The sequence below is a fragment of the Vulpes lagopus genome, chromosome 6 (genome assembly GCF_018345385.1).
Source record: "Vulpes lagopus strain Blue_001 chromosome 6, ASM1834538v1, whole genome shotgun sequence".
NCBI classification, from domain to species: domain Eukaryota; kingdom Metazoa; phylum Chordata; class Mammalia; order Carnivora; family Canidae; genus Vulpes; species Vulpes lagopus.
Window position 1 is genome coordinate 10,755,957 of NC_054829.1, and position 15,731 is coordinate 10,771,687.

Genomic DNA, 15,731 nt, shown 5'->3' on the forward strand with positions numbered 1-15,731 from the left:
AAAGATAATTTCAGAATACTTATGTAATACTTCTTAGCAAGAAATAACTTAAGATTTAATGTAATTATTTTTTTACTTTTAAAGGGATTAGATTTACCTTTTGTGTATGTGTGTGATGTATTTAACTTAAGTTTATACTTCACAATGGGATAATATCAACATTCCAGTACCATCATTTTTTCCATCAGACTTTATACTTTCCTCATATAACTTGATTATTCCTAAAAGTACCACCTTTAAATGTTATATTTTTGATAAGCCCAGTCACCAGAAATCTGTTTTAATCCTATAGGATTCTATCCCACTGAAAATTCCTTTAGAATCACAACAGATATAAGTCAGAAATATTTCCCAAACTTCAGCCCTAAGTTAGCCTACTACCAGCATCATTTCAAAGTTACAAGATGCGGATCTTATAGAAGTGATAGAAAAACAACATTTTGCCTTAGAGAATAAAATCAGCTACATATCATATATTAATGCTGTCCTTTAAATTAAATACAGTTCTGTCATCAGACTTTTCCTTGGTGGGGGAAATACAGCACATTATTTTTTTTTCAAGTATACTTTAGTATTGTCCCAAAGTTTGACATAATTTAACAGACACTAGTCAAATCAACTTTGGAGACTCTGTTTTGGTATTTTTCCCTTCCTGTATAAGTGGGGCTCCCAAATGATAGCAGCAACAAGTTTATCCATGCAGGGAGGGAGAATGTCAGCATTGAAACAGTAAAACTTCTCTCTCACCGCCTCTAGATTTAATAAGTGAAGTTGAGAAAAAAATGGCTGAAGATGAGTTATTCATGAAATCAGTTTTATATTGCCATTCATGTTTCAATGTAAGGAAATGTTTTCATTTGTGGAAAAACTAAAGAAGGGCTCATGAATCAATGTACAATGCATTGTGATTTTATGATGTTTTGTGAAGTTTATTCAGAAAAAAAAAAAACCTTATTTCCCCAACCAAACTGTCTAACTTGGGAATGATCAAACCGTCTACCCCATCTAAAATTTTTCCCCAGACGTCTGTACACCCAACCAAAAAGAATATGCAGAATGCCCTGCTCAGAAGAGTCTGACCCAGCAACCAACTTTTCACCTTTCCTTCTCTCTCCTGAGATCCTCTTTATTAAACATTTACTTCCAACATCAAGAGGAACCAAGAGAAGAAGACCCCTGTGGGTACGAAGAAAGATGAGAAGTTGCCCTGTGGTATTTATAGCACAGAAAATTAATACATCAAATAAACTTTCTGTAAGATTATGAATTTTAACATTTGAGTTGAATCTCTACACTAAACAAAATTTACTTGACCATGTTATGCTTTAAAGCGACTCTGTAGGCCTGAAACCAATAATTATAAGGTCTAGGTTTTCTTCCTAAGCAATTAAAAATTATAATTCAATGAAAATTATTGAACTGAGACTAGAATCCCTTTTTAAAATATATCAAAAGTGTTGTTTCCTAAAGAGTTAAGGGAAAGTAGCTTTCCCCAAACTTAATGATTTTTAAAAAGATCTTATGTGCTAGCAGCTTGAATGGCACCAGCAGAGAGATTTAGGGGAAGGAATTCTAAAAGACTGTATACATAGGAAGACTGGAAACCTTTAAATGTTGGGCCAGGTAATATGCAAGATCCTTAAAGAAGACCTTAGATTTAAAATATGGCCCCAGAATATTTCCAATGTAAAATAGGCAGACTCCTCTGTAGTAATAAAGGAGGATTAAAGCAGATGATCTTCATAGGTCCTTCTAAATACTAAAGCAAACTAAAAACTAAACTCTGAATGAAAAAAAAAAAAACACCTAAACTCTGAGGTTGTGTGTAAAGTGTATGTCTGTTCCCATATTTAGGCTCCTGCTAAATGAAAATGAGTACAGCCCAGCACTCAGATAAAATGTTACCTGGTACCCCAGGTCACTGCTAGATGAAGTAAATGCTCTAGAAGGATGGCTGCAATGGATGAAATCTGCACCAAAGACAACTCAGTTCAACAAACATTAGTTGATCCTTTCTAAGGACCAAATTCCACTCTAGGCTCAAGGGCTAGTAAGATGAATAATGCACAGGACTCGCCTTCTATTAACCTAAAGTTTAGGGGGCCCCCAAGAACTTTTCTTTTCCCCATGAACTTTTTAATATGAGTCTAATTAAGAGCTAAGTGGACATATGTGGGACTATTCAATGCTGATACAATTATGGTAACTTAATTTCTCCTTTCCTATGGATTAAATTAATTGAAGTTAAACATCTAGGCTAATCTCTGCCTTTGGGAATACGTACAAAACTCTACTGAAATCAGTAAGAGTTACATGCCATGCTTAAAAAAAAACAGGACTACTACTCTAAAAATTGCAATCCTGACTCAAATGAAGCTGCCAGTACTTGAGGTTGCAGATTTTAATAAAAATAATAATTCTGACTTCCTTGAGACTATCCAAATAGAAAAAGGGTTGCTCTGTGAGAATTCATCTCCAATTCTTTCTTCTTGTTTCTTTCCAAGAATCTGAATTCTGAAAGTGAGAGGTTTCTGAATGTAAAAATCATCTAAAATGCAAAGGGAACCATCTTGTTAGTGAGTAGAAAATTTTACTTCAAAAATCTTGAACACCAAATACCTAGACCATTTCATTTGTCTTAAACTTTCTAATAGTGTAAACAAAATGAAGAAATATAAATATGATTGTTATAGATATATATACTAACAGTTAAAGTGGTCATAACTTGGTCAGATACATGGGCAATAGTTTTAAGTTCTTTATTTCCAGTAAACAAAAGAGGGGCAGCCTGGGTGGCTCAGTGGTTTAGCGCTGTCTTCGGCCCAGAGCGTAATCCTGGAGACCTGGGATCGAGTCCCATGTCAGGCTCCCTGCATGGAGCCTGCTTCTCCCTCTGCCTGTGTCTCTGCCTCTATCTCTCCCTCTCTCTCTCTCTCTCTCTCTCTCTCTCTCATGGATAAATAAATAAAATCTAAAAAAAAAAAAAGAAATTGAAAAAAGTTTTGAGTTGCTTCTGTTTTTAATGCTAAGATAGGCAAAAAGAAGAAAGAAACTGCATTGAGGGGAGCCTGGGTGGCTCAGTCAGTTAAATGATTGCCTTTGGCTCAAGTCATGATCTCAGAGTCCTGGGATCAAGCCCCATGTCAGGCTCCCTGTTCAGTGGCAAGTCAGCTTCTCCCTCTTCCCCTGTCTCTATGATCTCTCTGGCTCTTGCTCTCTCTCAAACAAATTGAAAAAAAAAAAAAAAAGAAAAGAAAAGAAACAAACAAACTGCATTGGGGCCATATTTAAATCAGCCCAGGAGTTGAACATGTAAGTACTAAAGTCCAACTTATGACATGTTATGCTGCTTAATGTTTTCCCTCTTCCACTATATGTGAGTGTGTCCTATAGGCTATCAACTCTAACCTGTTACTATCCACAACAAATTGCTAAGTGAAAGAAAGCTAAAACACCTGGAAATTGAAATGCTATCCACATCACCTCAAGTATGGCTCAATTTAACTCTCAAAAAGTTGGCAAATCTTTGCACAAAAGCACTTCCTTTCCTCCCTTAGTCTGAAGGACAGCTGAAACTAGGCTATAAACTCAAAATGGATGCTGGTATTCCCAAAGGCCAAACCTGAAGAAGTGTCTCTGTACCATGATAATATACTAGGGAAAAGCAATGTACTGTAATTATTGAGAGTATGTGCTGTAGATTAGGACCACCAGGGTCCAACACATACTAGAAACACAACTTTGAGCACTTCGTTAAATGACTCTATGCTTTAGTTTCACTATTTGTAAAATGAGTATAAGACTACACTCATCTCATAGAATTATTATAAGGGATTAAATAAGATAACATGTAAAGTTCTTAGAATAGTGCTTGACACCTATAGTTACTGATATTACCATATAATATTGCTATGATAATGGCAGCTATTTTGTTAATATTACCATTAGGAGTAGTTGCTGATGTGGTCTCCATTGAAACTGGACTCAGCTCAATTGCACAGAATCTTCTCCAACAGCTACTTGAACAAACTACCTTAACTGCAGTTTTACCATTAAAATGTTATCACCCATGATCATATTTTAATGATCCATTGCACAAGAAAATGGAAACCTCATGTCTTACAAACATGACTTCAGTATCCCAAATTTCCAAACTTTCTGACACAATGACGAAGACTTAGCAGTAGGTTTCAAAGTGCCAAGGAGAATGTCAGTTTCTTCACAAAGTGAATGCAAAATTTACTTCCTACTGAAAAAGGTTCTCATTTTGAGAACCCCAAGAATTTGTAATCAAGGAAAGTGCTTGCCTTTGAGAACCCTGACCTCAAAAACAAAAGGAGAATTCAAAACAACAAATCAGATGCTTGTTATATAAACTTAAACTGATTATCACTATAAAAATTGAACAAATGCTTCCCCTGCAATTTGAATAGAAGAGAAATTGCCCCTAACAAGGTCCTCAACTTACTGAGCAAGTATGAAATCTATGATAAACAGAATCCCTTTAAAAGAGAACAGGGATGGGGCGCTTGGGTGGCTCAGTTGGTTAAGCGGCTGCCTTTGGCTCAGGTCATAATCCTGAGGTCCTGGGATGAGCCTGCTCAGGCTCTCTGCTCAGCAGGGAGCTTGCTTCTCCCTCTTCCTCTGCCAGCTGCTCCTCCTGCTTGTGCTCTCCGTCAAATAAACAAATAAAATCTAAAACAAAAACAAAAAATAACAGGGACACTAAAGGTTCTAAAGAAGACAAGATATTCCAAAGAATAAGAAGAACAAAGAGCAGTACTACTGAAGATGAGCATGAAGCTTCTTTCTGCAAAGCATTCAGTCAGCCCATAGCTGAGCCACAGACTGCTGGGAACTCTAGGGACACCACACTCATTCCCCACCAGTGTTCTTTCCCTAATTCCTATCTCACAAAAATATGGCTCTTCCACAGCTAAAAGAAGCAGTAGCAAGTCAATTTGTATGTTTCCAAAATCAGATCCAGAGTGAGAAGATCATGGTAACTAATGAAGAGACCAAGCCTTAGAATTTAATGGAAAGGGAATCATTCCACTCACATCATGGCTGTTTTTTTCCCAAACAACTGAGTGGCTCCCCTGTCTGCTTGTTCTTCCTAATGAGAATTGGGTTACTGTCTCTGTCACAGTAAAAGCAAGCCAATATGTGTTTTCCTCTCCTTGTCTTCACAGAGTGTCCACATCAACTGCCAAGCATGTTGAATGCCTGAAGTGGTGAAGATTGTTTCTACCACAGATGATACTTTAAGAAATAGGAAATACTATAGATGAACCTAAAATACTACTTAATTCTGATTTAAGACCATCTCCTATTCTTATTTTTAGCAATGTAAATTCTCCTTTCTATTCCACTCTATAATAGTGTCAGACATATAACCTTTATCACTGTACAAATCTTTTGGAAAAATGTAAGATGGAGGAAAGCAGGCAATGGCCAGGCAACCCCTTTTTTTTTTTTTTTCCAGTTAGGCCTATGATGTGATCTGCTATAGACACCCAGAGAACTTGAGTCCAGACTCTTCTGGCAGAGCACAAGAAAACAGAAGGCCCTTCAAAACTTTCAGTTCAATAAAAGTTTAGGTCCCAATCAATAGTTCAGCAGTACTATCTAATAATTCTTTCAAAGTAGAGGATATTTTAAAGCTTACCTTAACAAGGTCTGGGAAAAGTATTTCAGGGTGTTTGCAATATCTGTCCCTGAAGGTACAGGATAAATGTTGTGAAGAACCCGGTTATGATATTCCTGTAAGTACCGGATCTTGGAAGCAACTAGATAAAAGCAAAAAAAAAAAAAAAAAAAAAAAAAGGCAAAAAAAAAAAAAAAAAGAAAAATCATCTTGTAATATGTATTAGGTATACAGTTTGTTTTTTTAAATGATTAGATATAGGAATTTAATTATTATTTTAAGGAAAATATGTGAAATTTTTACTGGAATTCCATTAGAAACCATTTAAAAGACCTTTAATTTCTTATCATTATATTCAGGACACAAAACTTTTTTTAGTTATCTGACTTAATATCCTTTCAGAAATTATCCATTACTTTTTTTTATCACTAAGAAAGGCAGTACTCCAAATCATTTTATAATCACCCTCCAAGTTAGCTTATTATTAGCAATAATAATAGGTATAAATCTCTGCCACTAGAGAATTATATTTAAGACTGCTGAACTAAAACCGAAGGAGAAAACTCAAAGGTCTTTCAACAACACTCCAAAATCCTAAAATATAGGGAGTCCCTTGCACAGCGGCATCAGTCAAAACCAAATTTTTAACTCAATCAATGATCATAAAAGCATGTAGCATGTTTAATGAATGCTTGAACTGTCAGAATATGTTAAGAGGAGAATAACTTGGTGAGAATTAAGTAAGAATATAATGATTGGGTGGTAATTAAAATATAAAAAGTGAATGTTACATTTATCTTCTAATGAGTTTCATAAATTAGGAGACTTCCTAATAACTTTTCTGAGCACAGCTGCTCAGATCTTCAAGACTCAGGAGGGACTAAATGGGCTTGTTTACCCTCCTAGACCTACCTGGAGTCATCAGCATTGTCCACATTCCTGACCTGACCTTTGACCTGGCTGCAGTGAATGGCCCAGTTCTAGTCACTCCTCTTTGCAAATCCCAAGGGGCCATGATGATCACCGTCTCCTCTTCCACAGAGCTCTCAATACTGTCCATTTGTCCTTTCAATCTTTACGGCTACCAAGGGAGCCTTTTAGGTGGTATGGCTCACTGTCAGCAGTTAACAGAAGATATATCAAGTCCTGGAGAAGCAAGGTCCTGCTGTTCCCAACAGCCCATGGAAACAAGCTCCTGGATGCATTCTAACTGAAATGCTGGCGCAAGCAACTTAAGAAAAGTCAAATGCTTTTGAGAGGCGTGGGACGTAGAATCACAGAAAGATGAAATATCAGAACTGGAGGGACCTTAGGGATCTTTCCCTATAACCGTTTCATTTTAAAGATGGGGAAAATGAGGCACATAGGTAGTCAATGGCAGAGCTAGATCAGAACTTATGCCCTTGGTCCCCATCCTGTGCTCTTGCCACTGTGACATACTCTAGAATATGATTCTGAGATGAAGTCAATATGCAGATAGTGGGTGTTCACTGTATGATATCAAAGCAATTCTCAGCTGTTATTAGTTTAATCATTGATTCTAAATCCCACATATACCATTGATCAAATCTGCCTTTTCTCCCTCCTACCACCTGCACTGTTTCCATAATATGGTTAGCATTTTTCCCACAAAAATAAGTCTACATTGCTGATAATAATACCCTGAGTTTTATTTATAGCACATAATCTCTGAAGAAAGCAACGACGAGTTTATGTCCATTGTCTCAATGAACCCCAAAAGTATTTGGTTGTAAATAACTTTTTTTCCTGAGATAAGGTAAAATGGAGGGATACTTGAAAATGTTTCAATTACATAGTTTACAAAAAAAACATTTTCTTCTCAGTGTTTCTTATCTCAATGCCATTCACCATTTTAAAAATCATATGACAGGGAACCCCCATAGAGTTCCAAGTCCCAGATATTTGAGATCTGTGCTAGGCAGTGTATGTTTTCTGCTCACCCACCATCACAGTACTGCTTTTTACTGTAACTTGTCTCCAGCTTTAATATTCAGCAGGTTTCTGTCAAGTATTTCAGGAATACCATTAATCACTCACCACCTAAAAAAGGTGTTGATGGTGAAGGCTGTGGACAATAAACTCATGTGAAGAAAAAAAGCCATAGATCCCAAACTCACCAGTTGCTCATAATTTAAGGACTACAAAAGTGTCACTACACAACAATGACAAGCATTTAAAACTATGTGAAATGAATAAATATCCATTCCCAAGTTCCTTTTGTTAAAATGCAACAATGCCTGCTCTAAACAGGTATCCAAACATGCAAGGGATAGCAGAGACAAGAATCACTCCCTACTTGGAGACCTTTTAATATTTTTCAAATGTCACATTGCATTGTCTTTGTTTACTTACCTGTTCATGTTTTCTATACCAGGTTGCAAGTTTCTTGAAGCCAGAAACTCCATCTTACTCCTGTCTCTATCCCAAGCCTAACACACTGCCTGGCACTTGGTAGGTACTCCATATAGTTGCAGGATAAATGAACAAATAAATCATCACTTTAATAATACCTTTCACTGCATATATACATTTCTGTCTCCCACACTAGATTGCTGACCCTTTTTATCCCTAGTGCCAGACATCTAGGAGGTGGTCAATAAATAACTGATGAGTGAGGAAAGGAAACAGGGAAGAAAGAAAGAGTAGATAAAGAAGAACAAAGAGAGTGGTGAGTAATCATGAAAGACAACTAGAACCGATTGGAAAAATGTTCAAGCTAATTCTTACATTGGTGAATGCACCAAAATCTTAGCAGTCACAGATTTATTTAGCTTTTATGTTTTCAACTATTGGGGAACATCCAGAAAGGTCCCTGACATAAGAGTACTTTGTAATTGTGCTGAGGATGTGAATAGAACTCGTTTACCTTTCAACTTTGTGCACAAAAAAAAATGGTCATTTGGCTGGTTGCTAAGCCCATGTGAGCAACCAGCAGCCTAATTGTAGCACAGAGGTCTTATTCTTTACTCCAACCATATACCTGAATATTGCTGCAGAAACTCAGATAACTGAGATATAAGCAAACAATCTCCAGGTTCAACTGACCCTCAGACTACATTTCTCTAGTAAGCTCCTTTTCTACCTTCTTCAGTCACTGTTTCATCCCTTTTCACGTTTTCCAAAACTCCCCCACACCCACTCTTTTCCTTACACTTTTAGGAAAATGAGAAGCCATCTGTTACAGATTGTATTGTGCTCCCCACCCCCAAAATCATGAAGACTTACTGAAGACTTACTGAAGTAAGTTGAAGACTTACTGTCAAAATGTGACTGTATTTAGAGATAAGGCCTTCAAAGTGGTGATTAAGTAAAAATTAGACCCTTAGAGTAGGCTCTAATCCAGTCTGACTGGTGCCCTTTAAAGAAGAGGACATTAGGAATACAGGAGAGACACCAGGGATATGTGTACACAAAGAAAAGGCCATGTGAGGACAGGGAAAAGCTGGCCATCTACAAGCCAAGGAGACAGGCCTCAGGAGAAGCCAAACCTGCCGACACCTTGATCTCGTACTTCTGGCCTCCAGGACGGTGAGAAAATTAATTTTTGTTGTTCATGCCACCTAGTTTGTTGGGGATCCTGTGATTGCAGCCCTAGCAAAACTAATATATCACCATAGAGGAAATTCTCCAATAGTGTAAGTCAGAGCTAAGAGTCCAAGCTCTGAAATCAAACAGTTCTGCATTAAGACTTTAACTCTACCTCTGCTTAACCCCCATTTCCTCATCTGTAAAACAGGGATAATCATACCAACTTCATGGGGCTACTGTGAATATTAAGTCCCTGTGCCAACCACCTAGCATAGCACAAATTCAACACAGAGCAGACAGCCAAACCTACCTCCATGTCCTTCTTTCCTTCTCCAATCAAACATCATCAGTTGGATCACTAGTACTCTCCCTCCTATTAAGTCATGTCCATAAGCATTCAAATAAACTCTAGAATGTCCTTTGCTAAAAGGAAACAAAAAAAATCTCTCCCCTGACTTGACATTCCCTCCACCACTGGCCTCTCTCTTCAGAGTTAAGATTATAAAAAGTTCTGTACACGCTCATCTCTCCATCACTTCTAGTTCTTCTACTCAATCTAATTGGTCTTCCACCTCCACCACTGCACCCTTCTCCCACCATCATATGGAGCTTCCATGTAACCAAATCCAACAAGCACTTTCCAGGCATCGTTTTACTAGAACTTTTAGCACATTCTATACAGCCAATCCCTTCCACCCTGACACTCACCACCAGTGGTTTTCCAGTGACCCCACATTCTCCTAGTCTTCCCCCTCACCGCTCCATTGCATCCTTGCAGAGAGCCACCTCCCCCATTGCTTGAGGTTTAATATCAGGATTCCTCAGGGCTCAGCCGTGGATTCTCTGCTCCTCTCTCTCCATATTCTCCTTACAGCCAGTCCCATTCATCGATAGTGCCTACAGCATGATCTGTGCCAGTGATTCTTAAATGTCTAGCTCTATCCCAGAAGGATAGCTCTTCTGACTAACAGACCTCATCTATTCAACATCTCCCTAGTAATGTTACAGATATTGCAAGGTAAACATGTCCCACACTGAACACTTATCTCATCCTGTACCCCTCCAAAAACCCACTCCACACACACACACACACACACACACACACACAAAAACCCACTCCACCATCTATGCAATCTACCAAGTCACTCCAACGAAGTATTCTGAAAATCATCCCTGAGAGCTCCTATTCCCTTTCCCTCACACCCTTAATCCAACCTGTCACTAAGTCCTGTCAATGCTACCACCAGAGTATACCTCTAATCTGTCTTTTCTTTATCTTCACTATCTTTACTGGTAACCATCATCTCCTGATAACTCAAAGCCTCCTGACTCGTCTCCCTGGTTTTCTCTTGTCTCTCTCCAGTTCTTTCATCTCAGAGCAGCCAAAGAGATCTTTCTAAAACAAACTATTTCATACAAATCCAAACTATTTCATACAAATCATACAATGACTGCCCATTGTCCTCAGAACACAACCCAAAATCCTTAATACGTTATACCAGGCCCCTGCCTACTTCCCAAGTTCATGTCATACCTTCAGAGGCAGGCACATTGGTTCTTGCTCCAGTTTCTTGAACTGGCAAAGGTGTTTTTTTTTGTTTTTTGTTTTTTGTTTTTTTGCCTAAAAACCTTTATATGTGCCTGTTCCTCTTCCTAGAATGCTTTTCCCTCCATGTTTATCTGACTAACTCCTACTTCAAAGCTGACTTAAAATATCACTTCCTTATGGAGGTCTCTGCTGACTTCCTATCTAAACAAATTCCCTTTCCTCCACTCATTTTGCACTGTCATAATACCTTATTCTTTTTTCTTCCATAGTAGCTCACACAATTTTTAATACTTATTTGGGTGCTGTTTTACTGTCTCTCCCAAGTGGACTGCATCTCTTGTTCTGCATTATATACCCACAAGTGCCCAGTGGACAATGAATTTGCTGAGTCCTAAAAGGATGAAAGGAAAGAAGGGAAGGGAGAGGAGACAGTGGCTTTTCCCAAAAGTTAAACTTTATTTCCTTATGAAAATAGCCAAGAAAGCCAACTGTTAAAGTTGTGATGAAAATAAAGAAAACACAAAAAGGAGTCAGAGAAAGTGATGAATTTTATCCAGGCATACACAAGTCTAGTCTCTGTTCTACTGCTTCACGACATCCCATCCCCATTATTTCCTAGAAGCTTTACTACATGTTGAGAGAAAGAGCCAACAAAAGCAAAACTTGGTCATTCGTTGTAGGCATAAGATATAAAAATACCTTAACAAAATTGGGATTGTATATCAGTTTTAAATCATTTTTTCTTTAAATCTTAAGCATCTTCCTATGTCACTAAGTATTTTTAATAGTGACCCATTCCTATTTTTAAATTTGTATCCATGTATGCTTATTACCATAAAAGTCAAAAATTCAGGTAAGTCCAATGAAAAAAATATAAATTATCTAAAGACCCACTACTCAGAACTATAGTTAACATTTTGATGTATTACCCTTCTAGGAAATTTTCTCTGAATAAATATACATTTACAAAATTGGGATTAGATTGTATATAGTTATAGAATCTGCTTTCTTCTATTTCTATATCAGAAATACATTTCTACATCACCATTTTAATAGAAGTACATTTTATTTATCTAAAAAATTGTAATTTTATTCACCAATCATCTATATGTGAGATTTGGAGTTAATTTTCACTCTTCTAGTAAACGTTGCACGAAATAGCCTTTCAGACACATGCACACATTCTTAGCTATTTCCTCAGAATACGTTTTTAGTCATAGAGTTGATGAGTCAGCAAAGAAATACTAATTTTTAAAGCTTTTTGATAGGGGGGCCCCTGGGTGGTACAGTTGGTTAAGCATCCAACTCTTGGTTTTAGCTCCGGTCCTGATCTCAAGGTTGTGAGATCAAGCCCTGCATCAGGCTCTGCACTCAGTGCAGTCTGCTTGAGGTTCTCTCTCCCTCTGCCTCTCCTGCTCGTGCTCTCTCTCTAAAATAAATTAATTCTAAAAGAAAATGCTTTTGATAAGAACTGAGACTTTCCTTCAGAAAGATTCTTTTTCTTTATACACCAGTAGCGTACATACGAATAACAATTAACAATGTTGACTGAACATCTGCTATTTATCAGGTGCCCCATCCACATTATTTTTAATTTTCACAATAACTTTTTGGAGTGATTTTTATCATTGCCATTTAAAATTGAATAACCCAGGGATCGCTGGTGGCTCAGAGGTTTAGTGCCTGCCTTTGGCCCAGGGTGCGATCCTGCAGTCCCAGGATCCAGTCCCACGTCAGGTTCCCAGCATGGAGCCTGATTTTCTCTCTCTATATATATATATATGTCTATCATGAATAAATAAATCTTTAAAAAAAATAAAATAAAATAAAATAAAATAAAATAAAATAAAATAAAATAAAATAAAATTGAATAACCCAAAGCTCAAGAGTAATTGACTCAACTGAAGGCACAAAGCTAGTAAGTGGTAGACCTGATAGTTTAACTGGCCATAAGCAAGGCCTCTCCCACCAGGCCCTGCTGTTCTTTAATTACTTTTGCTAGCTTAATAACATTTAATTTTATGAATATAGCATGAAATATTAATACTGCCCCTATTTCACTGTTTGATAACAGTGTTGTTTCTAGTATTTCACTGAGGAACAGTGCAATGAACAGATGAAATGTTAACCTAAATGTGTTTTGTGTTTAAACACACACACACACACACACACACACACACACACACACACACAAAACAGAACTTGTGTACTTTACTGGTCCCACAATTTTCTCCTGGAAAAATCAAATCCCTTTAATCCTTCAAGGCCCATCTTCAGAGTCACACCATTCATGAAGCCTTCTGTTTGACTCCAGTTTTTATACACCACTACTTTTTCTGACTGCTCAGAGCACTCATTATCTGCCTTAAAAATTCTGTCACTTCATTATATAAATTTATCACTGATAATAAACTGCTCCAGATGGTTCTAAAGTAGTTTCATGTCTGCAAACCTAGTAACCCTAACAATACCTTAAAGAACGTGGAGGATACTAAAAAAAGAACAACAACAACAAAAACAACTTTGAGGATAAAACTGTTTTATGTATGTATCATTTAGGTGCATAGCAGATGGTCAACCTTAACACAGTGGTTAAAATGGATTAAAAATTTAAATGTCAACTATGTTGTATCCTATTAATGCTCTTTAAAATTCTAGTGTCATTTATACAATTAAGTCATTTGTAGATAAAATGTGTTTGTATAAAATGTAAATACTGCAGAAATTTTTTCACAATTTATTTTCCTCCTGCATATCACTCAATAGAACTCCAAATAATCATTTCCCTTGATCAAGTCCAAAAATTTTTAAAGACTCTTCATTATCATTTGCAGAATTTACTCATTTTTCTATTCACACAGGCCACTCACCTTCCTTTTCATGACTTAGACCCTTACACATTCTGGGTAACTGCCATGGAGCTATCAAAATGTCCTGCACAGAGCCCTGGGTTGCAGTGTGAGTTCCCACATACAGTTATGTGTGACCTCAAGCAAAGCATTTAATATCTCTGAGCCTCAGGGGTTCTTGTTTGTTTTTGATTTGTTCTGTTCTAGTTTTGCCAAATGAGAAGTTAAAAAAATGCTTCTCCCCCATTCTTCACAAAAGCTGTTGATTAACATTCTAGATTTGAAAGCATATACCCTAATTCTATCTTATTTTTTATTGGTTTCTTCTTCTTCTACTATATAAAGAGCAAGACTTTATGAATTTGCTGTCATTGCTCCCTTTTAAACTATTCATCTCCTTTTCAGCTAAGCTTTCACTGAGAAATGATAGACATAAATAAATAGGCCTGGACATACTTCACAAATTTGGAATACTATAAATATTTACCACAATGGTTAAAGTAAAAAAATATACCTGTGCCTTTTTCATTTCTTCTCTTGATTAGATGATCAGTAAGGAATCAGACATCCTTCTTAACCACCTTGCATGTATTAATTCACCATTTTGTGTCTCCCAGGTCCAGAAGATTCTTATTGGTCCATATGATTCTATCTATAAATCATCTCTAAATAAAATCTACTCTCTTCTCCAATTACATTGACATCACCTTAATTTAGGACTGCAAAATCTCTTTTCTAGATTATTGCTCTGACATCCAAACTGAACCCTTATAGTCCCTTTTTCACATGATCTTCCAGAGTGATCTTTCTAAAATGCAAATCTTCCTCATTTCCAGCTGGTTGAAATCCAAACAATTAGCTAGAAGAGTCCAACATGAACAGATCCCTGCTCATCTGTCAAGCTTCATCTGTCTTTTCCATATGTATCACAGTTCAGTCATAATGACTTGCAAAAACCCCAATTCATAATGCTCTTACCCTTCCGTGATTTTGTACACTATTCTCTCTACAGGAATGAAATCCATACTTGACTGCTTGGCCAACTCCTAATAATTCTTCAAATCCAGCTGCAACCACTTACACTGTAGATAACTAATTCACCCTACCACAAGATGCATCTCCTTGAGGCTTTCCTAACACACAGGGCTTCCGTCTATCATAGCACTTACCACCAAATGTTATAATCATTAATTCACTGTCTCCTCCACTATGCTATCAGGTCCTTGAGATCAGAAACTGTCTGTTTTATTTTTGCATATCCAGAATTTAGTAAGTGTCTGGTTCTAAATAAATGTCTGATGAATGAGAAAGAAAGAAAGAAAGAAAGAAAGAAAGAAAGAAAGAAAGAAAGAAAGAAAGAAAGAATGAATTCACATATCATATGATTTTTGGTATAACAAAGCTGTGTAGAACTTCTATTCCTTTCATAGACTGGTTTTGGATCTTGGCTATGACACTAACTTCCTCCAACCCTTTTTCCTACTTCTTGTAAGAAGGACAATTTGTATCACAAGAACTACTCTATCACTTTCTTCCAAAGTCGCCAGTTTCACCACTAGCCATTTGAGGGTCTGGTTGAAAGCTGACTAAAGGAGTGAGGATGGACTTGTGTCTATAAAGACAGAAAAAGAACAAAAGAATACCTATTCCAAGAGTCAGAAGGGCAGAGTCCCACTCTAAAGAATTAACTATATGAGAAACCAGGCATGACCTTATAGTCAAGAGACAATATGTGCCCTACTCCATCTGACCAGCTCAAGGAACAGAGTCAGAACTGAGGAATATTATTAATACTCCTCATCCCCTGAGTCAGTCTCACCTGAAGATTACAACTATGTACCTCTAGGTGCAGGAAAGTGAAATACCCGTCTTATAGGCACACCCTTGGGAAGGATAACTGGGAAAAATAATTTTAGGAGGAGAAATAGAAAATACACAGGGCCTGGGCACAGCTAAAGCTGGACCCATTCTATTCAGAATGATTTAGACTCCCTTCCTCCGCTGTGTAAGGACCACAGAGAATTCCCAAGGGCAGAGCTGCCTGTGCTACCTCATTTGAAGATACAATTTGAATCTCTGATACTGGAAAAGAATTCAAACTGAGGGAACTTGGGCAGCTCAGGTGGCTCAGCGGTTT

General features: G+C 37.3%; 1 protein-coding gene across 1 annotated transcript in view; it reads right to left on the reverse strand.

Annotated features, from left to right (window-relative positions):
• UNC79 (unc-79 homolog, NALCN channel complex subunit) overlaps positions 1-15,731 on the reverse strand; it is a 235,537-nt gene that overhangs the window by 192,112 nt on the left and 27,694 nt on the right. Inside the window, exon 2 of the mRNA XM_041757925.1 lies at positions 5,669-5,789. Within this exon, the coding sequence (XP_041613859.1) occupies positions 5,669-5,789 (121 nt within the window). The remainder of the gene's footprint in view (positions 1-5,668; positions 5,790-15,731) is intronic.